Consider the following 22,789-nt stretch of genomic DNA (forward strand, 5'->3'; position numbering starts at 1 on the left):
ATTTTCGATGGTTGGGCATGTCGACAGCTATTTGACTTGCCTAATCGAAAAGCTTCCTTCGATGGAAAAGAGAAATGGAGAAAGAGGGTTCGACAGACACGGGTCATAGAGCATAAGAAGATGTGTGTATAGATGAATGAGCAAATCCCTTCGGGTATGGATATCGTAGTGAATAAGAGAGGACAAGTTCCGTGATATCATGCGCTTAATCGCTGGATAAATGACTGCAGAGGAACGTAAGATTCAAGTTAGATGGTGTATCAAAAAAAGAAGGGAGAAAATAACAAACGGTAGAACCAGGAGGAGACGCCCATACCTGAAAAAATTGCCGGAACCCTTTCACATCCAAGTGCTCCAAGGACCCCACATACTCATTGACAAGATCACTCCCCATCCCCATGCCAGGCAACTCTCTTCCTCTCAGGTAGTCAATATACTCCTGTCCCGTTTTTGAGTATATAACTTTCTGCAGCGCTGCGGCTTCGCCAAGGACCTGCTTTGCCTGTGCGTCCTTTGAGTTGAAGGAGGGCGTCATAGGGAGAGACCAGCAGAGCGGAGAGAAGCGGGTGATCATGAACTGGGCGAAGCCTGGTAGAGCCGGCTGCGGGGTTGTGTTGGCATTGCCGTTGGCGGCCGGTTGATTGATGTCCGGTCCACCCCATAAACTTGACATGCGGGATAGGACTAGGAAGGCCATCTTGGCCGTGGGGAAGTCATCGACGTCTCGGGCGAAGTGTTCGATTGTGCTTAGGACGGTTTCGAAGATTGGTTGGTTCGCTGTTTTTGGACAAAATTTTCATGTGTTAGTGTGGTTATGTTTAATAGGGATAAACGGGGAGGTTCGAAAACAAGAAGGCTATTGAGGGACTTACTGCTGCTAATAATAACGGTTCCAAGGTTATTATTCAGAATCATTAGCAAGAAGTTCAGATACTCCCGCTTCAGTTCGGCAAGTTGTATCTCATCGTCCGTACCGGTCGTGGGATCGGAGATTCCCGCAAATACACGCTGCAGGAAGGGAGTTAAGAGCGTGTCAAGGATACCATAAATCTCAGTCTTAAATCCAAAAATAATTTGATCCAGTAAGCGCAAAAACAACGCCATTTCATCTTTGGAGGATGTCTCCGTCATCAATCCATCAATCCACCGGGGAAGCTGGGGTAAATTCTGAGAACCACGAACACCGACTAGTCTAGAGAATGCGAATCTAGCAGCGGTTCTAATGTTGAAAGAGGATTTCAGTGACTCGAGAGCCACCAAGGTAGCTTCAGATACTTGGTTGAAGGCTTCGGAAATCTCTGGTGCAGGGAGTGCAGTAGGTGCTATCGTCCCTGGGGTCCAGTCCGAGAATCCTCGAGCTAGTGTACCCAATGCCATTATATCATGGTGGATTTGTAAGATAGACTGTTCGTCATTTGATTTTGCAGCTCCAAGATGTCTTTCCATATCCATGAAGATGGGAGTCATGACAGATTGGGCGTAGGCAACTTGTTGGTCAACCGGGACGGAAGTAGTAGAGCAGATACAACCGATGGCCTCGAAAAGATACAACTGGCTATTAAAGACTGCATCTGTGGATCCTTCATGATCTTCAGATGACATATCGTCACCGTCGGACCCTTCTTGAGGCACTTCCGCTTGGATGACAAGGAGGTCGCCAAGGGCCTTGATGACGGTTTGCGCCACATTGCCAATGCGATTCCGAAGATGTTTAAGGAATCGATGGAAAAGATACCAAGATCTGGTCCTCACTTTTTTAACCGGATGATGAACTAATTGTAGGAAGGATTCTAAAACGCCTGGGATAAGATGCACATGATGATCGAAAAAGGAGCTATACCGTACACAGATCTCCATATACTGGAGCTGAGTTGCTGGATGGGTAAACGACCTGACGTCTGTGAACTAGAGTTAGCATACAAGCAGTGCAAGAATGAATTAAAATGTCCAAACTCACCAGCTTCAACCATGCGCAGCATCATCTCCACCAATAGTTCTGCAGCAGCATTGTTCACCTTATTTTTAACATACAAACCGCCTGCCTTCAGAGCAAGGTCTCCAAAGAGGAACATCTCGTGCAACGCAAGATCAAGATCCCGCCAGTCAACTTGGACACCAGGTTGTCTGAGATTGTCCAAAGTTGTCCCCACGATTTCACTAACAACATCCATGTAGAGCGGCTCGTTTGAAGAAGCGACAATCTGCTGAAGTACGTTCAAACGCTTTCGAAGTTCCTGAAATTCAGCCTCATCTGTTTGATCATCGTCATCGCCCCATGATGAGGTTTCATCATATCTCATCTTAGCAATGATAGCCTTTAGGATTAGCATCAACATAGGCGCTTGCTGAGGTGCAAGAGCTGGATTCTTTTTGGCGGTTTTGCGGAAATAGGATAGAAGATCGTTCATAGAGGGGATTACAGTCGAGCATACCTCGTCGTACTCGTCCGCGAAATATCGAAGAATATGTGGGAGGAAGGATTGCAGAAGCGACTCCGCTTTCTCTTTGGTGGCAGAATCAACCGTATCGTTATCTAGAGACCGGACAATATCAATTGTTGTAATGTTCACTAGCCTGGCTACCGTTTCCGCAAGGTCCGTGTCGTACTTGGAGGTAAAGCGATGGTCATGAAGCGGGGGGCTTCCAGTAAGTTGGGCGACTGTGTTTTCTAAATTGAGAAATAAGATCATGTCGATTTTGTCTGACGGTTTCATCTTCTTGCCTACAATCTCGGTGAATACGTCAACTGCCGCATCTCGGACTTTTTGCCCACCCTCGGGAAGATTGGGATCCTTGGCTCTGGCAAGCTGCTGGAACAGCAGATCAAGCATGGTCTGGTTGACGACTAGCGATATATCAATCCAACTGACCCAACTGCCAATGGCCTTCAGGCATATCTCCGTGATGCAATCGTTTCCAGTCTTCCAGTTTGAGAGAATCTCCTGCCACGAATTGACCAGTTTCTGCACGTCCCTCTGGCGTATAAGATCCTTGAGCAGGTTTGCTTTATCCTGTTCCGCCCGCGATCTCGAAACCAGCACATCTCCAATCTCATCATGGATCGAGTTGATGACCCGGAGGTAAAATATGATCCCGAGGGAATTATCATTTGACGAGCTTTGGGGGCTGTTGTATGTCAAACGAAGCAGGTCATCGAAGAAGGTCTCCCATCCATTCGCATAGAGAGCGGAGAAAAGATAGGTCAACGTCTGAGCCACCTTATTTTGTAAACTGGCGGGATCCATCTGGGCGGAGGAATCCGAGCCATACATCTGCCCAAGATACTCCATCAGGCGGCCCTTTATGTACCTCAACCCTTGCAGGTCCACCATCCCAGTCTGGGTGGCGCTGTTGAGGATTTCCAGAGCGACATGGCGCACAACTTCAGAGTGTCGGGGCAATTTGGTGAAGATAGGAAGACACACGTGCCAGCCAGACGGATCTGTTCGGAGACGGTTGAGGTATTCAAAGGCTTGAGCCTTGAGCGTTTGGTCAGAGGAAGGGTTCCAAGCGATTTGGATGGCGTTTGCTACCTAGTTATCAAAATCATGTCAGAGATGTTGAGGAGAAAGAGGGGGTAATCTGGCTTGTGTTGAGTGCAGTTTTATCGAGGGGTGGTAACAAGAGATTTGGTGTGGGAAGAAAAATAACGCTGTATAGATATTTACTTGGTCCTCCATCGTGTGGCCAGCCAATGTTGGTTATTGCTGACCACTCCGGTGAAAATGCTGCCACAAGGACCAGCAACTAGGGATAGTCTACCTGCGAGAAGCTATGTTGCTCTGCGCAGGAGAGTTGTGCTGTGTGGTTGAGAGTTTTTGCGGAGTGTCATCACTCTCCTCAAGCCATGGTTAGGTAAACCTGGGGGGGGAGGGGCGACGAATAGTTAATAGTAGAGGGCTCAATAAGCGGTAATTACTGGACGTGGCCGAGGTATTGCAATTAAGAAGACGTTTTGCAGATTGATCCTGGTTGCTCTGCAAGGTGGAAACAGGAGAGTTGTGACTATTTAGTTCTGAGAGTTGAGGTTGAGTGAACTTGAGAGAGACAGCAAGGCAACATATCGCCGCATCCTTCCTGCGCCTTGACCTGGTTTACTAAAGAATCACCCCACCGCCACCAAACCACACAACAACCACCAACCAGCCCTGCTACAACCTGCATCCTCTCCCTCCGCACACTGCATAAATCAACTTGCTGATGCTCGCTCTGCTCCAGGTTTTAAAAATTCAAATAGTCCAAAAAAATTGCATTCGTCTGGTAATCGTTTATCGGATAGTTCATGTGTGTACTCTCTTTCAGCAGAAAACCCAATTAACCCAAAGGTATTGATCTACCATTCACACGGACAAGTCAAAAACCTCAATTTCCTTCGACGATTCTTCTCTTGCTAAAAATGTCGATTTCTTCGGCTGCTGCTTGCTACAGTGCTATCTGCATGTCTATATTAACACCAGGGGCCCACTCGGATGCATGCATTCTCCGCTGCAGCCCACGAGGCCTCTCGTTGAAATTACTCCCACTAACAATATCCCGGCAAATCCCTTAAATACGGATGAGAGAATCAATCCAGTTGGCAAATTTACTGTCCATGCCAGAATTCCTGTCCTCGAAATTCAGCAAAAAAGGGTTATGAGGCAAGGCTTTGAAAGATAAATGGGCATTAACTATTCCCTGAAGGACTCGCAATTGAAGGCATCAAAACCGAGCAAAAAGGATTACAAGGCCAGGCTATTGGCGAAAAGGACTAGTTATCTCTATAAACTAGTCCATTTCCATGTCCAGTTGACTTTTCTTGGAATGCACAGCTATCAGCTATTATTCGTCCTGCCCTATCAGTATCCTCTATCTGGATCCTTCATGACAAGGTGACAACGAAATTTCTCCACTGCTAAACCAGTGCAGGGAGAGGAACCACTCCAGGTTGAGGAACAGCTATGCATGTAAATAATAGGCAAAGACGACAAGTCTCAAAACACACATGGTGTCCGCCGCCAGCCGTCGGAAGAGAATCCGTAGCCCTAACCAGTAAGAGGTATTGTTGGATGAGAATCGTATCCAACAGGCTAATAATTTCCCCAAAGAGGAGTATTTTGAGGGCAATCTACTATTGTTATACAACTCATAATGAATAATTGTTCAAAGGAAAGGGATTAGGTAAAAGGGGAGAACCCCTTACATGATGCGCCTTACTCCTCGTAACCTCTGTCAACTCCCCACTACCGCCCAAAACCTCATCGAACTCATCACACTCCCGCTGCGTACTAGCATCCTGCCAATTAGGACTGAAGGGATGCGACAGCGCCGTCGCAACCTGTCCCTCCAGCCCCTCCCCCGCATCCAACGAAGCCAAAACCCGCTCCGCCTCCGCATTCCTGTAGACGCTGCCATGCTGCCTGTCCCGCGCCGCTGATGGCGCATACACGGCCAAAATCCAACCCTTGCCGCTTCAGCTGGAGTAGCACGTCGTCCAGGGCCTGTAGCCACATGGCGACGGGGGCGAAGACCTCCTGCTCTGCTTCGTGGGTCTGCACGCCATTTTTTCACGGGGAAGCCGTGGGAGTTGGCGTCGAAGTCGAATATGGCGATGTGGACGACTCTGGGGTGGGAGGTGACAACGAGGGCATTTAGTTGTTGGGTAGAGAGGTCGAAGCCAATGTAGAGGGGGGCCTGATTCTTGAGCTTCGGAGGGCATGGTGGAATGGGAGGTTTCTATTTCTTATTGTGATTGTGCTCCCTGTCCTTTGAAATGGACATGCTTTGTGTTCACAGCTAAGTACGTTGTTCCGCTTAGCTAGAAATAACAGATTCAGTGGCGGAGTAGGTGCAGTGGAATGGAAGAATGAGAATTGGACAACAAGATAGGGCCCACACTCCGCTATATGTATGTGTGTGTTATATGCAATTGCCACAGAAGATTCCTTTTCTTGCCGTGGTTTGGTCTTCTCAAAGATTATCCAGAGAAGCCAACTTCCATATACACATACTCCGTGGAGGCCACGATATTTCCAAGGCTATCTCAATTGTTTCCCTGGACAACACACCTAGAGCAGATTCCCCTTCATCATCATAAAGGAGAACATATTTAAACACAGCGGGTTTGCGGGGAGTCGCGGGATTACCAGAAGATAACCGCAGACAGGAACGTTGGATGTGTCCCTCGTGAAGGACGGTAATCCTCAGACACACCAACACCACGTCAACACCAAGAATAAAACTGGGGTAATTAACCAGTTAACTAGCCATTTAGTTCAACGACTCGAAAGAGAAAAAGAAAAGAAATGTGCTGCAGTCTGTGGTAATAAAGCAGATCCATTCCACCCCTGACCCACTATCCAGGAGGAAATGCGCCCGTGGAAAGATCACTGATACCCAGGGTTGTAGCTAATTAGTTAAATAGTTATTATGAAGAGGACACTCGGCCTGGTTCATGTAGCCGCCCATGTTAGGTAGATTGATCAGCTATGCAATCCTTGTGCAAGGAAGATATCCGAGAAATGATCGGACAATCACTTACCCCATAGGGCCAGTTTGATCTTGAGATTTTATTTTTAATTTTTTATTTTAATTATATTTTTTTCCACCGTTATCTCAATCCAACAAAGATGCATGCGCTGCGTCTCCTGAAGGTTGTCGTCTATTTAGATCTAGTTAGTTATACGAAAAGTGCCATTTCTGCTTTTCCCAGTGTTCCATCATAAACACGACGCAAAGGAAAAACCCCAAAAACCCCAAAAAAACCTAAAAAATACAAAAACTAATAGAATTAGAATAGAATAGAATAGAATATATAATCCAGCCTCCATCTGAAATAGCTAAGTCGGGTAATAAAGTCGCAAACAAAAACCAACACCATAAATCTTACCTATGTAGAGACGACAGCGATCCCATGTATATAGATAGATAAAGAGACGGATCGAAAATCTATCCCCCTCCATTTCCCCTCGCGCCACGCCAGTACACCTGAGGTCAATTTCCTCTTACCTTATCTTCTGCTCTTCTTCCTCGTTTCAAAAAAGACGCGCAAGTCTCTATCTCTAGGCTTTCTCCAGCTGTTGGGTGGCTCCCACCGGAACCAGCCCAGCGGGGACAAATCGCAATTGGGACAGACAGACAGAGATGGCACAGGTAAAGGCGACAGCTATAGCCTTGCTCCGTCGAGTTTTTCCAGCACCAAAAAAGAAAAAAAGAAAGAGAAAGAATGGAAGAGAAAAAGTGAAGAAGAAGAGAGAAAGAAAGAAAGAAAGAAAGAAAAAAAAAAAAAAAAACAAGAAACAGTCATCCAGATAGAAACAAAACCCGATATGTTTTTAACAAACACAATTGATCAATCAACCTCCTCCCTAGTGCCGTTTATTCACAAACCCTTCACCCCGCCCCTTTGCCCCCGAACGAACAACCACCCCATTCCGATCCGTATGTTCCTCATCCTCTTCCGACTCCGACTCCGGCTCCTGGCTGCTCCTCGGACTAACATCACGAGTAATAAACTCGTCCGCAACCGCATTCGCATCCGCATCTTCCTTGGCCAAAAACCGCACCTTAACCCTCTTCACGCCTCTAACCCGCTTCCCAAGCCTCTCCCGAATCGCGTCCTCCACAGCCCGTGTCCGGCTGACACTCCACGCCCCAGGAACCACAACATCAACCTCCATCACATAATTCTGCCCAGACTTGATACCGCGCACATCACGAATCTGCACCTCTCCCTCATCTCCCTCTCCCTCTCCTCTCCTTGCCAACCCCAACTCCTGAACAGCCTTCCTCGCACAACTCTCCACAGACTCCCTCATCTCCGCATCGACACTGACATCCACAAGCTCAAGAAGCGAGGTCTTTGTATTGCCCCAGCCAGCCTTGATGATCATGAGGGAGATGACGAGGCCGCCGACGGGGTCGAGCCAGGAGGCGTCGGGGAGGACGTGGGCGCCCCCGATGGTGAGGAGGGCGACGGAGCTTGTTAACGAGTCTACGCGATGGTGGATGGCGTTTGAGGCGAGGACGGAGGATTTGCGTTGAAGAGCGATTTTCATTGCTGTTGATTTGTTGTTAGTCAGCTGGTAATATCAATCAGAGTGTAGAAAATAAGATAATAATGAATAATGATAAGAAGAAAAGCAAAATGGTTGGAAGGAGGGTGTGGCCTTGGTTCATAGATATACTCACTTGCTTGGTATAACGACTCCTTCACCAGAATGGACCCGGCAGCCAGCCACGCCGCATTAATATTCGGGCCCAACACTCCAGGGCCATGGCCATGCCCTCCATGATCACCATGCCCATGCCCATGCCCATGCCCATGCCCGTGCCCCAACAACCCCCACTCCCCGGCCCATTCCGCCCCGGCCGGAAAAAACTGCGTAGCCAGCACCTCCACCGCATTCAACCCCATCAAGAACCCGCCACAGAGCAGCAGGCCACTAACGCCCAGCGCGCCCAGACTCTCCACCTTCCCATAGCCGAGGGGGAAGCGGGAGCTGGGAGGCCTCAGCGACAGCGAGACGGTGCCGAGGGTCATGAAGTCGGAGAGCAGGTCTGTGAGGGAGTGGTAGGCGTCCGCGATGAGGGCGGTAGAGTTGAAGAAATAGCCGCCTACGCCCTTTGAGAGGGCCATGAGGAGGTTGGAGAGGAGGCCGATGCGGGTTATACGGACTGCTGCGTCGGATTTGTTTGTGGAGAGGAGGTAGGTGGTGTCGTGATGACAATGGGAGTGGGAGTGGCCATGGCTCTGGTGGCCGTGGGATCGGGCTTTGGGGGTTGTCATGAGGGTGATAAGGGGCAGGGGAGGGAGATGGGGACGAGGGAGGGGATGGGGATGTCGGGATGTTGATGTATCTGTGGAAGGGGTGTGGATAGGGGAGTAGTGGTGGTGGTGGTGGTGGTGGTGGTAGTGGTGGTGTTGGTAGTACTGGTGGTACTGGTGACGGGGAGCATAGGACGGAAGTTGTCCGGGGAGAAAGGACGCGGAGGGCAAGACGCAGACGGGGATGGAGAGGGAATGCGAGTACAAAGAAGAAGAGGAACGGAAGACACGTTGCCTTTTGCCAGAGCTGGCGAATTGTCGCGAGCAGGACGGGGCTTGAGGGGCAGGAATCGCAGGAGGAAACGGGACGAAGCACAAGCACCGGCGGCTGCGACGGGCCAGTGAGAGTCCGCGGGGGCAGCCTGGTGGCTGCAGGAGGAGCATGGCAACGCCAATTATTTCTGGAGAAGAAGACGGCTCTGATCCTGTCTATTGGGTAATTCTTTGTTCTATACGCTCTATGGGACTGTGCAGGAGGCGGGGAGGGATGAGACGGGATGCGAGGGGAGACGGCGCAAAGTTATTTATCTGCTTCTTACCAAGTTTTTTATAGGCAGTTTTCGTTCGTTATTTGCCATATTAACTCCAACTCTGCTCGGATGCTGAGATCCTCGAGTCGAACCACGCTCGTACAAATAACTCACTGCTCTGCGCCCTCGACCGTTAATAACATATTTGTCCATATTTCATGTTCAAGATGCGGAGAAGCCACACTGCAGAAAGGGCGAGACGAGATTTGTGCCAGCAACGTTAGTGGTCGTCTCTCTATAACTAACTACCGTTGAAGCAGCAGAACTAGTTATACCCCCAACGCTCTTCAGCAGTTGAATACGACAACGACGTAAAACCACCACGACTGCTGCAAAGAACCCCCCTTCTATCCTGCTCTCGCCCACTACTGCTACACCGACTACGGAGAATATCTACATCGGCTACAGCCACACCATGCCCCCCCCATGACGAAGCCCCTACTCCGGATTCCCTTCCCAGGGCCCCTCCCCCCTCCCATCATCCACCCGCCATCCGCCACCTCCATCCCCGCCGCAATCACCGCCGTAGCATCCTTCCTGTCTTCCCCCAATGTCAATATCTCCCAGAACATTATCAGCAGCACCAACCGCACCCAAACAACCCTCCTAACCGGCGCCGGCATCTCCGTCCCCTCCGGCCTCTCCGACTACCGTGGCCCAAACGGCACCTACCGCCTCAACACCGCCTACAAACCAATCTACCACCACGAATTCCTCACCCAGCATGCCTCCCGCAAACGCTACTGGGCCCGCAGCTTCGTCGGCTGGCCCACCCTGTCTCGCGCACGACCCAATAAAACGCATATCGCCATCGGCGAGCTGGCGAAAAAGGGGTACGTGGGCGCTGTGGTGACGCAGAATGTGGATTCGTTGCACGATGGGGTTGCGGGGATGGATGTGGTGCCTGTCGTCGAGCTGCACGGGTGTTTGAGAGAGGTTGTCTGCGTTAGCTGTTCGGGGAGGATGGGGAGGAGTTGGTTCCAGGGGGAGTTGGGGAGGTTGAATCCAGCATGGGCGGAACGGCTGGAGGAGATGCGGATTAGGGTTGGCTTTAGCGGGGCTACTCGTGGGTTAGGGACGGGGACGGGGACGGGGACGGGAACGAAGAGTCTTCAGGGAGGCAGTGGAGAGAAGAAATTACAGATCAATCCGGACGGCGATGTTGATCTCCCCAACGCACCCTGCTCTCGATTCCGCTACCCGCCCTGCCCGCACTGCCTCGAGAGCCCGCCCCGACTCAGAGACGGCAGCGTCGGTATCGTCGAAGCAGAGCGCGACGGGGCCATCTCCGCCCGCTCCAACGCGGGCATCCTGAAGCCAGCAGTGATCATGTTCGGAGAGTCGGTGGATGGCGCTGTCAAGCAGCGGGCTGAGGAGGCCGTGGATGGGGCTGGGAAGCTGCTTGTGCTGGGAAGCAGTCTGGCGACGTTTTCGGCGTGGAGGCTTGTGGAGCGGGCTGTGAGGAAGGGGATGGCCGTGGGGATTCTGAATGTGGGCGGGGTGAGGGGGGAGGAGAGGCTGTTTGGAGAGTTTGGTGAGGGGGTGGTGAGGGTGAGGTGTAGTGAGAGGGTCGAGGATGTGTTGCCAGAGGTTGCTGCGCTGCTCGAGGGGGTGTCTCAGGGCTGATGATGGTTAGTTATTCCATGGGTCTGGGAAACGATTCGTTTTGATGGGCAGATCTCAGATCCAGATCTAGTTGGCTACAGCTACAGATAGTTACAGCTCTGCATACAACTTACGGGATATATTTTACTTGGTTAGATTGAAGGCGCTGTACATCATGGCGAATATATTGTTTCATACAACATCCAGATTTTGTATTTATAGCAAGTGTCTCTAGAGCCATCGGATGAGCGGCAATCCACAGCGAACCAAGAGGTAACTTTTAGCTCTTTGGTTGGCTTGGTTTACTAACCAACCAACCAACCGACACACGCCCTTGTTCTGCTCTGCTTCATTCCCTGGCGCATCTCCAGTTGCTAAATAACTCACCCTCTGCCCAATCTAAGCGCCCATCCCTCACGCTGTAGGGTCTCACAAACCTCCGAATCCAAGCTCCATCAAATCGCTGTCCCTTCATTTCCACCCGTCCCCAAGAAACGTAACGTTAAAAACCACACCCAGGACCCGTCTACAGAGGGCTCTGGCGACGACGACTCAACGGTCTTACTTGGGCCCCTGTCACGGTTCATAATTGGCGAGAGTTTGTTTCATATCTAGAGGGATGCCTCTTCGCCTCCAGGTGTTCACCTGAAATAAGCAAATTACAGCCCGGGTCTTGCTATGGACGATCCCAGCTCTACAGCCATTGAAGACCAATACCAGCACGAACAGCAGCACCAGCATCAACAGCCCCAACAACTTCAGCAGCAGCCCTTTGCTCATCCTCATCCGGCTGCTGCTCCTACTGTGCCGACCTCCTCTTATTTAGACGTCGCCTCCTCCATCGCTGCTCCAAGCACCTTTCTCGCAAACGCCGCCTCCCACTGCTACTCTCAACACCCCGGCTTCCGTCCGTCAAGAGCCCGAGCGACACCAGGCGCAATGGAAAAACGACAGCCTCCCAGTTCCTTTCAGCAGCTTGAAAAGGTGCGGTATCATAGTTTCACATTCCACTGTAATTACCTATTGCTAACCATTTTTTTTTCTTTCCCATTCAGCTCGGTGAGGGAACGTATGCTACTGTACGTGATTGATTGCGATCTGATGCGCTTACCCCCCCCCCTTATCCTCCCGCACTTTATCTCACCTCTCTTCACCTATATTAATTTACATAACTAGGTCTTCAAAGGCCGCAACCGCCAAACAGGCGAGATGGTCGCCCTAAAGGAAATCCACCTCGACTCCGAAGAAGGCACCCCCTCAACCGCCATCCGCGAAATCTCCCTAATGAAAGAACTCAAGCACGAAAACATCGTCGCCCTCCACGACGTCATCCACACCGAAAACAAACTCATGCTTGTCTTCGAGTACATGGACAAGGACCTGAAACGCTACATGGACTCCCGTGGCGACCGCGGCCAGCTCGACTACGTCACCATCAAATCTTTCATGCACCAGCTCCTCCGTGGCATCGCCTTCTGCCACGAAAATAGAGTCCTGCATCGCGACCTGAAACCTCAGAATCTTCTCATCAATACAAAGGGCCAGCTGAAACTGGGCGACTTTGGCCTCGCCCGCGCATTCGGGATACCCGTCAACACTTTCTCAAACGAAGTCGTCACCCTCTGGTACCGGGCCCCCGACGTCCTGCTGGGCAGCAGGACATACAACACAAGCATTGACATCTGGTCCGCTGGCTGCATCATGGCGGAGATGTATACCGGCCGTCCGCTCTTCCCCGGCACGACAAATGAAGATCAACTGCAGAAGATCTTCAGGCTAATGGGGACTCCCTCCGAACGCTCCTGGCCTGGCATCTCCAATTTCCCGGAGTATAAACCGAATTTCCAGGTGTATGCGACGCAGGATCTGCGGTTGATTTTGCCGCAGATTGACCAGCTGGGATTGGACTTGTTGAGTCGCATGTTGCAGCTAAGGCCGGAGATGCGGATAAGTGCTGCTGATGCGTTGCGGCATAGGTGGTTTCAGGATCTGAATCAGTTGCAGGCGCAGCAGGCGGTGCAGCAGCAGCATCAACAACAACATCAACAGCATCAACAGCATCAACAGCATCAACAGCATCAACAGCATCAACAGCATCAACAGCATCAACAGCATCAACAGCATCAACAGCATCATCAACAACAACAGCAGCAGCATCAACAGCATCAACAACAGCAGCAGCAGCATATGGCGGCTGGTTATGGGGCGCCGGGGATTATGTCGCAGGGCGGATATTGAGAGATTGAGTTTTCTTTCTTTTTCCATCTTAGATTTGATTTCTTCCTTGCCTTTTACTAAATGGGGCTGATGACTGACCGAGCAGAAAGGCGTTTTTCATTCTTGGGCCGGGTTTTCATTTAGTATCCGCTTTTGTTTATTGTTGTGCACTTCTTTGTAATATGCATTAATATAAGCTACGGGATGGGTTCTGGAATTTTGTTATTTTCGCTCTTAACACCCTGTGTATTTTATGCAAATGGGTGGCTTTTCTTTCTCTTTTCCTCCCTTCTGGTTTTTAAACCGAAGTACCATGTAGGAGAGACAATCCAACTATACGTGTGAAGTATTCATCGTAACTAAATCTTAGGTGTCAGACCACTTAAGGCTTTTAGTTAAGATTTAGGGCTTCCTCACCTGAAGTTCTAGAGGACCCAGGCCTGAAATTCGGAAATGAAAGCTCACACTATTCTCATTTTAATTTAGAGCTAAATCAAAGCTTGCGACGGTGGTTATAAGCTTCATACTCTGATTGCTGGTGAGCAAGAGAAAGGCTGTTTAGAAAATAGTGATTGTTCACAGCTGAAGAAATGACCCAACCTTCCAGTGTCAGGGGACAAAAAAGTGTTAATTCATGCCATACTAGATTTATTCAAGACACGAAGAAGTATATAGTTATAGAAGATATTTCAATATTGAAGAAAGAACGGTCGATCCGTTGTTTCAAAACGAACCTCATCAAGTTCCAAAAGGAGAAAAGAAGAAAAAAAGAAGAAAAGAAGATTCTTAAAGAATCTATAAATACTACCCAAAAACCCTGCGCCTCCCAATCCCCTATCTGCGCAACATGACACCCAAATCATGTTTTCCACCTGCAATGCACAACCGCACGCATAACCGGGTTCGCAAGCGGCGGGCAGCGTTCAAGCGGGAATGGATCCAAGACCTGGCACTTGCTCTCCGAAAGGCCCCGCTCACATCTAAACTCGCCAAGCGTAGTCTCGGTGCCGGTGTAACTGCACTTTTCCCCTTGCGTTCTGATCATCGGAAGCTTAGGAGGTAAGCCCGGTTTGTTTCCCGTGGCGTCTTTATTAGAGTCAGCAACAAGAAGAGGCGTGTCCCAGCACATGTCAACGCTTGCATCACCTGCTGCACCAAAAATATTCCACTGGCGAGTCCATACCTCCCCACCGGGACCTTGAGAAAGACTCTCCATGAAAACCATGAGGACAGTGCCGGCCTTGGGATTCCGGTTTGGAGGCTTGCCAGACCCGTCACCTCCGCCGCCTCCTGTCCAGGACCACTCGCAAGTCCCGCTGGCGCAGCAGGAGGGTGATTTGGGCGAACAGCCGTTCTCCCCACACTCACACATTGGGCAGCTGGCATTGGCGCAGCAGCTGGGCGATTCACTGTCACATCCATTCTCGCTGCACTTGCACCGGTTTCCCGCGTCCAACTTGCACCTGTCGTCGCAGGTGGGCTCCGGACCGGAAGTTTTGGTGATGGTCGGCTTATTTGTCGGTCCCGGTGGCGCACCGATGGTCCTAGTCGGAACTGGCTTGCTCGCGTTCGGATCTTTCGGGTCCCGGTGGTCAGGGGGAATTCCTGTCGGGTTAGGCGAACAGTAGAATCCTGTGCATAGGTGGCCACCGCAGCCAGTTCTTGATGGGCAGGTAGGGGCCGGCGTTGCTCCGGTGGTGAAGGTAACTTTATGACCGCCCGTGCCGTCATCTGGAAGATGTGGACAGTAGGTACCATCAGCCAGGGTGCCAAAGGTGCCGGGACCACAAGGCTGTATAGTTTCACCCTCATTCGTTTCCTGTGAGAGATCTCGGTTGATTTTTGGGCATGCATGGGTGATGTCCCATTGGGAAATAGTGTCATAGTCTCCTAGACACGAATGATCTATTACCTGCCCATTCCAGATGATAGGTTTCCGCAACAGAGGATCAATCTGCTGGTTGTGAATGGGAATGCGTCGGTGGAAGATCTTGACCATCTTCTTCACATTTTGGGGAAGAGCTAATTGATCTCTCCAGGGAGACTGTAGCGATCTCCAGTAAGCTATCATACCGGATACCAGAGGGGCGGCTAGACAATTTTTTTAAAAGAAATATAGTAAGCTAACTGCCTTTGACGTCTTGTGCCATTGGAATACGCAAACTTTTCCACTATTTTCCAATCCCAATACCCCGAAGGCACCACACAGGACTGGCAAACTCACCCAAAGAGGTTCCAGAAGAAATTGCAAAAAATATGGGACTCGGGATAGCCGGATCATTGGGAACCCACATATTCTGACCTGGAGCAAAAGTCGTCATCCAGTCCGAAAATTGGCTAAACTTCGCCTGGCAGGCTTGATGATTTGTTGCCCCAACGACAATGAGGTTTGGAAGGTAACCCAGTCTATTTGTAGGGTTCCCAAACAGGGCGGGGTAATCATTGATCATCGGGAACTCGGGGGACTTATTGCCAGATGTGACAACTAGAACAGCCTGTACTTGGTCTTCTAATAACTGAAGGTGTGTAACTGCAAAGTAGGCGTATTTTTAGTTTCTATTTAACAAGTATGAAAGAGATAGAGTCCAGTCTTCGTTAACGACCAGGAGATAGGAAAGGGACCCTGGTGAATTGGCCACAAAAAAAGTGAGTGGGATCCATAAGGAGAGGAGATCTTTGCAACTTACAAAGTGAGCGAAGGAATGTAGCGTTCAGAAGGGGCCCAATGAAAGAAACGCTCATGTTAATAACTGCCTTGCCCTGGAGATTGTTTCTCTGAATATCCTCCAGAACGTCTATCAATCGCTGCAGGATCCGTTCAATTAACCGTTCATACCAAATGCCTCTAGGTATACGTTCAACACCACTGATAGGAACAAGGACAATCCTGCATTTTGTGCATGCACCTAACTGGGATCCAGCCGCCTTGGCGGCGACCGCAGACCCATGAGCTATATTGTCCGAGTTACCCACCGGGATATTTCCAATTGGGATCGTAATAGGCAATGTCTCGATGGATCCTGCCATGTTACTAAATTCCTGTACATTAAGTTTTGACATTAGTATTATTGTTATTTATCATCATTTGGGCTTGAATCATGCTCAGTCGGGTTGGTGCGGTGCCTAGCAGTGCCAAGATTTCACGGAATAGGAGAAGTTAAACTCAGCTACTCACCAAATGGTTTGGCCAGAAGCCATCTTCCTTAAGCAAATATACTGTTTGACCTTCCCCGTTTACAGAATCATAACGGTATGCCCAGTTTTTGGTTTGTGGATCTACTGACCCACTAGAAAGAGTATTCCAATACCAGCCCTTAGGTATAGAGATTTGGGAAAGATCCCATGTAAAAGGACTTGATTTCTTAATCGGAAGTCGCTTGTTGAATCGGTTTAACGTCGCATTACCATGGTCATGATCCGAAACCACATTGCTGACATTTGACCGGCTGCCAACGCCCTGTGTTTGGGAATTGGCGAACGTAGGGGTGCGAGGGCGAGGCTCTTCCGGACCAACGTTGGCATTCCATTGTTGGTAGTAATAAGCGAATTCGACGTCAGGCTGTATAAGAGATCAGCGATTGCCCTCTTGAACCGTAGCTCTTGCGGTAGATCAGCACATACAGATTCTTTCAAGATGTCCATGGTCTTCTGATCTAAGAAGGGAACCCAGAAGAATGACGTGAACTGGAATGACTCGGACTTAACTTCCACATACTTCCCTTTGTAGGCAGCGAGAATGTCAGGAATCTTCCCAACATTTTTCGGATTGGATGGATATACAACAGCGTCTGCTGGGCAGCCGGGAGGTGGTGGACCAGCAGCAGAAACTAGTCCAGACTCAGGTTTTGACCCGCCAGAATCAGCGTTGCCTGTTTGAAGAGCCTTCGGTCTGGTGGTTGGCAATGGGCAGTTGTCAGGAGTTTTTGTCGTAGTTGTTGTTGCCGCCCCACCTGACACTGAACAACCATATATTGTGTCACACATGGACAAGGTGGATGAAATTGTTGAGGTGATTGTTCCGGTAGTTGTTATTGTCTTGAACACAGTTGTTCCACAGATTGATGCTGATTTTTTCTCGCACTTAGAAGGTTCCTGTTTGGGGTATGTTACAATATTATCATGGCCAACGCTTAATTCAGGTTAGTTCATCTTGTATCCCCGTGATTGGCAAGGGTTGGGAAAGCTCAGGTCAAAGATCTTACGTGATTTGGGGCCAAGGCGGGAGAGGAGGTTTGATCGACCATGTTGGAGGCAGATCAATAAGGCGGGCAGGCGGTGGGCCCCTACACTCGAAAAAACAGATCAGCAGCATATCCACTTGCACCGGGGATTTGACTTGAATGTACTGCTTACGGTGGATATACTCCTGGTGGCAGAATCCACTCCAACCCCTTGAATGTACCTTTGTTGAGACATATCTGGACCTGGTTAGTAAGGGCTTATCAAAGAGATAGGATGCTCAGTATTCTGGGGGAAAGCATTACGGAGAAAAACCAAAGGTTGCAAGGCGTTTTGCCTGGCTCTGGGTCGTCAACTTCCTCCTCAATCGGGATAACCGCCCTGGGGGGCCACGTTGACCATACTGGCAATGGCCGGGTAGTCGTCTAGAGTTGCGGGTCAACGGTTAGCTCTCGGCTACCTATATTTTAAGTTTGGAAGTTTTTGAATACCTACCGGGTCTCCCGTGGGCACCGGGGTTGTGATTGGCGGCTCCTTACTGAAAGTTGTGGAGAGAATGCAGTCAACTGTAAAAACTCCAGCAGACGAGCCAAGAAAAGTGACGACTTTTGTTGCAGGGCAAGTGAAGGCAACAGAGATTGTGGTGGGAGTCGGACAGAAGACAGTGGCTATAGTCTTTGGAGTATTGAAAGGAACCTCTGTGTTAGGGGGGCATGTGACTACAATTGGACTAACTGTTGATGGGAATGAAATAGTTGTCACTATTGCGCGGGCAGCAGATATAGTGGTCACATAAGGAGTGTGATAAACTCCTGGTCTAGTATCATCGTCTGTCCGTGTAGCAGTATGGCCAGGGGGCCCTCTAGTAATGTCGGGCCAGGGCGGAACAGTTACATTTCGAGTTGTAGTCTTTCCTTCTCCGTCTGGCAAAGGCACGGGAATTGGCGGGATATCAACGCTGGGCAATACAGTAAGTGTGGACTTTGCCTGTCCTTCAGTTATATTGATATTTGAGTAGGGTATGCCATCAGTGGTGATCGGGTTTATATCCAGCGTCACCGTCGTAGTTGTTGTGAAGAATGTTGGAATTGGCTGTCCGCCGATAGTGGTGGTGCCACTACGGCCATACTCGAGAGAAGTTGTATACTTACCTGGATCTATGGTCGTTTTTGATGCAAGCGAACTTGTTGGGAAAACAAGAATACAGTTGGCAGGGCATGTGACTGAGGGCTTGTTGTATACTTCAGTCCCGACATAAACAACGTCGAAATTGTCATCCCCAGGCAACGGAAGCCATACGCTAACTTCTGTAGTAAATCCACTGATATTGGAAATTTTATCAGCGGCAACTCCGGTTTAAGAGCAAGAGATTAGAAAGAACAGACAAACCTTTGGTTTGAGTCATTTTGAAAGACGGCCCCATTGCTAACGGATGAAGGATTAGCCACTTCGTGTCTCTCTCTGTGGACTCAAGAAAAGGGTTTCTTACTTAATGCCAGTTCCAATCTTCTGGACACCCACTGTGAAAATATTGAAAAGAACAACATCCTTGCTTCCTCTGACTTCAAGAAGACCCTCTTGGCAATTGTGTTTCGGGACGCAGTCTTGGTAGTACTCCTCAAAGAAGCTATATAAACCTGAGCTGTGGAGAGTTATACCCTCAGAGTTTATGATACGCAAACCCCAAGCTTCTTGACAGCCAATAGTCTTGCACTTCTCAAAGGACGGATCACCAGGGAACTCCTTGCCAGTGTGAAATGGTAAAGGTGCCAGTGGGACGGGTTGGAAATATGGGGTCTCTGTTTGAATGTGACCAAGATACACCTGTAAAACACAATTAGTAAATAGTGGCTGACTGTAGAAATATACTCAGAAAGCTGCTCACATCTTTTGCACCGTATAGTTGATACTGATACAAGACAGTGTGCTCTGAGCCGGTGCCGTAGAACCAGGATGGTCCCTTAGACTCGATCAATGTACCACGGGCTGCGTATAAGCTGATTTGATTTGATATTTTATCCGGGGTGTTGTAGACATTCATATCATTATCACTGCTCACAAGAATCAGTACGCTGTATGACATAATGTAGGGAGAAGACGAAGGATCGGTAAAGTTAACCCACTGATCTGCCAGCCATATCCAGACATTCTCAAAATAACCCGAGGCCTGGGGGGTGACATGAAACAGCAGCGAAGCACAAATACAGCTGTCTTCGTAGCCAAACTTTGGGCAAGTCTTGAAATCTAGATCACTACCCGTAGCTCCCCCAATTCGAACGTGCGAGTCCCACATAGCCGCTGTTCCCCCGAGGTTTTCAAGTTAGTTAGCGTTCATGTGAATCTGCATGGATGACAACATCCAACACGTGGTTGTAGTGTTGACTAACCGGACCCTTGGCTGCTCTCGTACACATTCCATTCAAGCACGATGGCTCCCGCTGTGGCTCCCTGCACGGTGAACATCATATCGACTATTTCCATGGTGCCCACATCGCCTTTCTTTCCCACCTGTACTACCACGCGAGGGTTATGCAAATCGTTGAAATAGAAGCCGGCTCCTTGTATTTGGGACCAGCTCCCGCCTACCACTCTAGAGCCAGTTGGTATGAGTACAGTGCTGCCTACCCGGTAGATACCCGCTGGGAAATACGCAATCTGGCCGGCGTCCTTGGCTGCTTGAAGAAAGCTATTAATAGCCTGTGTGTTATCCCCAGTGCCATCATTCTTGCAGCCATGTTCTGTGGCAATTAGAAACTGGCCTATCCCAAATTCCTCATACTGAGGGCGACGTCGATAGAAGAGCTTGCCATCCTTGTCAAGCAAACGCGACCCCTTGCGAGGTGCGTCAACTTTGCCTGAGGTATATGTTCCCTTGTAGCCGTTATAACGACGTCCAATGGCCCAGAGGTCAACTTTGTTAGTCCCTGCGAGGATTACCTCACCAGTCTCACTTTTAACAGTCGTTCCAACATTACTCATCTCCAGGTTGTCAATGACAATGTTGGGTGGACTACTTTTGGTATCTTTTCGAGAGTTGGTCAAGATAGCAATGGCGCAGTTGGATATTTTGGAATCTGTGTGCATCAGCTCAGTTCAAGATCCTTTTGTGTTGTGATTTACCAACATACCAATGATGGAAACAGATCCTACCCCTTGGCCAGTGCTACCGCCCCTGCCACTAATGTTAAAGGCAATGGCTCCACCATCGACTTGAATACGTTGCCAATTGAAACCCCAGTCCCAAATCATCTGAACTGCAGTGAGACAGCCATTAAATTTAATATTCATGGCTGTGTATTGTTGAGAACCTGTGTATTTTGTGGATCAGGACCCTCTCAATAAGCGCTCATAGAGTAGTAGCCTGCAGTATTGCTCTTACAAGCACGCCAACCAATGTTGCCCCCGTTAAACACCAAATCTGACACGAATCCACCGCTACCGTTCTCCATAAAAATGCCGACATGGGTGGCCTTGTTCTTATCAGTGGCTTTTGGCATGTTGAAGACCAGATTCTGCAATGAGCAAGCTTGAGACACCTGCCAATGGATACCAGTTGGTACAAGTGGTTGATCATGGTCATTTGTCTGCAGGGGCATCTCAGTCAAGTCAAAGATAAAGTTCCGAATTTGACGGAAAAATTGGTTTTGGTTGATGTACCAATTTTGGCCATTACCACCAGGGATATAGGGATCTGTATCAAAAAGAGCAATGCCTTGAAATGTATCACACCCTTTGATTGTCGGCGGATCAAGGGCATCGCCGATGAACTGGGTATAATAGAGCTGAACAACAGGTCTACAAATCTTGTATGTCCCAGGCTATATAAAAAAAAAATAGGTTAAATCAGTTGAAAAGTCAACCTAGATGACATTAGGAAAACCCACTCACGGGAAAATAGATAATGGCCCCTAGCAGAAATGTGTTTCCACATTCCAACCCACACCGGTTACCATCTGCAATGGCCGCATTAATTGCCTCTGTGGCATCCTTTTTGCCGGTATTATCGGCTCCATATTTGACAACATCCCTGTAGAACTTGTAGTTTGTTCCCGCAAGAGGTTGCTATACAGCTACATTAACTTCCACAAAATCTCAACGAGTCAGAAGGCAACTTGGCCTACCTTTCCCAGCGGTGCAAGTTGTGGCAACCAGTAATTGCTAACCGCAGCAGTAACGTTGAAATTATCTCCAGATACTTCCATGAACTTTCCGGAGTCTCCAGTCAGGGTGTGACTGTATCCTGCTGGGTCCGCAAGATGTGCCATATAATTCTTGAGACTGCCTGACTTCAGCCAAACGGGGCCATTTTGTTCTCCTAACGCCGGATAAGCCAATGTGTTGTTAAAGCTTTCTCTTGGCAGGACTCCCATCTAAGATTCGGCACCTACCTTTATCTGGGGCAACTTTGAAGTAATTATGTTGGTTATCCACCATATAGGGGGGATTGGTCTATCATTTCAAAGTCAACTTTGAACTCGCTCAATAGTAAGTAGTAGAGTATTTTGTCTTTACCTGCGGTCCATACTTGGGAAGGTCAGGGTACTTCGCGGGGTCATACAACAAGTCACCCTGTCCCACTGCAAAGGACAGAAGCCCAAGCAATACTCCCAACGAATACATATTCTCCGGTCGTATCACGGCTATGTTTGCCCAGCAAAACCACCTCTACTCGCCATTTGAGAGGCAGGAGAACATTGTTTATCTAGAAAATCCACCTCCTTCAGGCCAAAGCCCCTCTCTGTCGGATATAGAGGGGAATCGTTTTTTCCCCAACTATTAAATCTGACCAAAGATATCTCCCATCTGCATGCAGTGATGAAGCAAGGATCCAAAGTTGCCCACGAAGACATCATTCCTGGACAAGGTATGGATTAATTTTGCATTGAAACCATGCTTGAGCCATGAGATCCTGTGAGATTAAACTGGGGGTGCAGAGGGGACACCTGTGATGAACCCTTCTGTAAAACTCAGGGGCCACCCCGAATAGAAAGGGGTGGTCTTGGTTGTTTGGTAAGCGCGTTGTCTGGATTGCACGAATCCATGCACAAGCACCAGAGAAACGAAAACATTTCCAGGGCTTGAACTTGATACAAGGAGAAACTCTGTTCCTCTATCAATTCGATGGTCCACAATCCGCCCACGAGAAGTTCTCAATGAGCGGGAAAAGACGAGGAGTAGTAGTACCTAGTGGCGGTGCTACCGTTGCAAGGCAGCAGCATGAAAACTGCCAGATCCTTGAGAAGTTAATCATGAACTTGTGATTACTCCGAACGCCTATTACGGTCTATTATTATCAAGTTGGGGTGGGAGGAAGAAAGGATATCTCAAGATCCCCAAGTTGCAAAGAGGTTCGACTTGAACCCCACGATCACAATATCACGTGATATTCGTAAAATAACTAACTATCAACCAGGGATCCAAGTCTTGGAAATAAATCCGTAGTTAGTTAACTGAA

The 22,789-nt window shown here is 49.1% G+C and overlaps 7 protein-coding genes across 7 annotated transcripts; 3 read left to right on the forward strand and 4 right to left on the reverse strand.

Annotated features, from left to right (window-relative positions):
* Positions 1-205: 205 nt before the first annotated feature.
* Positions 206-3,680, reverse strand: PADG_07700 (exportin-T; the record flags this gene model as incomplete). The annotated part of the gene is made up of 4 exons (XM_010764707.1): positions 206-777; positions 873-1,898; positions 1,958-3,533; positions 3,669-3,680. The coding sequence occupies 4 exons, from the start codon at positions 3,678-3,680 to the stop codon at positions 206-208; spliced, it is 3,186 nt and encodes a 1,061-aa protein (XP_010763009.1).
* Positions 3,681-4,845: 1,165 nt separating this feature from the next.
* On the reverse strand, positions 4,846-6,522 carry PADG_07701 (xylulokinase; the record flags this gene model as incomplete). The annotated part of the gene is made up of 7 exons (XM_010764708.1): positions 4,846-4,935; positions 4,982-5,104; positions 5,180-5,440; positions 5,488-5,712; positions 5,781-5,878; positions 5,988-6,217; positions 6,518-6,522. The coding sequence occupies 7 exons, from the start codon at positions 6,520-6,522 to the stop codon at positions 4,846-4,848; spliced, it is 1,032 nt and encodes a 343-aa protein (XP_010763010.1).
* Positions 6,523-7,343: 821 nt separating this feature from the next.
* Positions 7,344-9,187, reverse strand: PADG_07702 (uncharacterized protein; the record flags this gene model as incomplete). Its single annotated transcript, XM_010764810.1, has 2 exons — positions 7,344-8,035; positions 8,167-9,187. 2 exons carry the CDS (start codon positions 9,185-9,187, stop codon positions 7,344-7,346), a joined length of 1,713 nt encoding a protein of 570 aa, XP_010763112.1.
* Positions 9,188-9,759: 572 nt separating this feature from the next.
* On the forward strand, positions 9,760-10,959 carry PADG_07703 (uncharacterized protein; the record flags this gene model as incomplete). The annotated part of the gene is made up of 1 exon (XM_010764811.1): positions 9,760-10,959. The coding sequence occupies one exon, from the start codon at positions 9,760-9,762 to the stop codon at positions 10,957-10,959; it is 1,200 nt and encodes a 399-aa protein (XP_010763113.1).
* A 657-nt stretch (positions 10,960-11,616) lies between these two features.
* Positions 11,617-13,176, forward strand: PADG_07704 (CMGC/CDK/CDK5 protein kinase; the record flags this gene model as incomplete). The annotated part of the gene is made up of 3 exons (XM_010764812.1): positions 11,617-11,922; positions 11,994-12,017; positions 12,115-13,176. 3 exons carry the CDS (start codon positions 11,617-11,619, stop codon positions 13,174-13,176), a joined length of 1,392 nt encoding a protein of 463 aa, XP_010763114.1.
* Positions 13,177-14,014: 838 nt separating this feature from the next.
* On the reverse strand, positions 14,015-21,954 carry PADG_07705 (uncharacterized protein; the record flags this gene model as incomplete). The annotated part of the gene is made up of 20 exons (XM_010764709.1): positions 14,015-15,246; positions 15,380-15,685; positions 15,843-16,194; positions 16,331-16,714; positions 16,777-17,284; positions 17,358-17,438; positions 17,509-17,573; positions 17,640-17,759; positions 17,830-18,655; positions 18,724-18,759; positions 18,824-19,158; positions 19,220-19,385; positions 19,458-19,632; positions 19,722-20,408; positions 20,463-20,642; positions 20,714-21,152; positions 21,223-21,396; positions 21,456-21,649; positions 21,723-21,783; positions 21,847-21,954. 20 exons carry the CDS (start codon positions 21,952-21,954, stop codon positions 14,015-14,017), a joined length of 6,429 nt encoding a protein of 2,142 aa, XP_010763011.1.
* Positions 21,955-22,149: 195 nt separating this feature from the next.
* PADG_07706 (uncharacterized protein) lies at positions 22,150-22,595 on the forward strand (the record flags this gene model as incomplete). Its single annotated transcript, XM_010764813.1, has 2 exons — positions 22,150-22,198; positions 22,306-22,595. The coding sequence occupies 2 exons, from the start codon at positions 22,150-22,152 to the stop codon at positions 22,593-22,595; spliced, it is 339 nt and encodes a 112-aa protein (XP_010763115.1).
* Positions 22,596-22,789: the final 194 nt, after the last annotated feature.

Source organism: Paracoccidioides brasiliensis, assembly GCF_000150735.1.
Source record: "Paracoccidioides brasiliensis Pb18 unplaced genomic scaffold supercont2.12, whole genome shotgun sequence".
Classification (NCBI taxonomy): domain Eukaryota; kingdom Fungi; phylum Ascomycota; class Eurotiomycetes; order Onygenales; family Ajellomycetaceae; genus Paracoccidioides; species Paracoccidioides brasiliensis.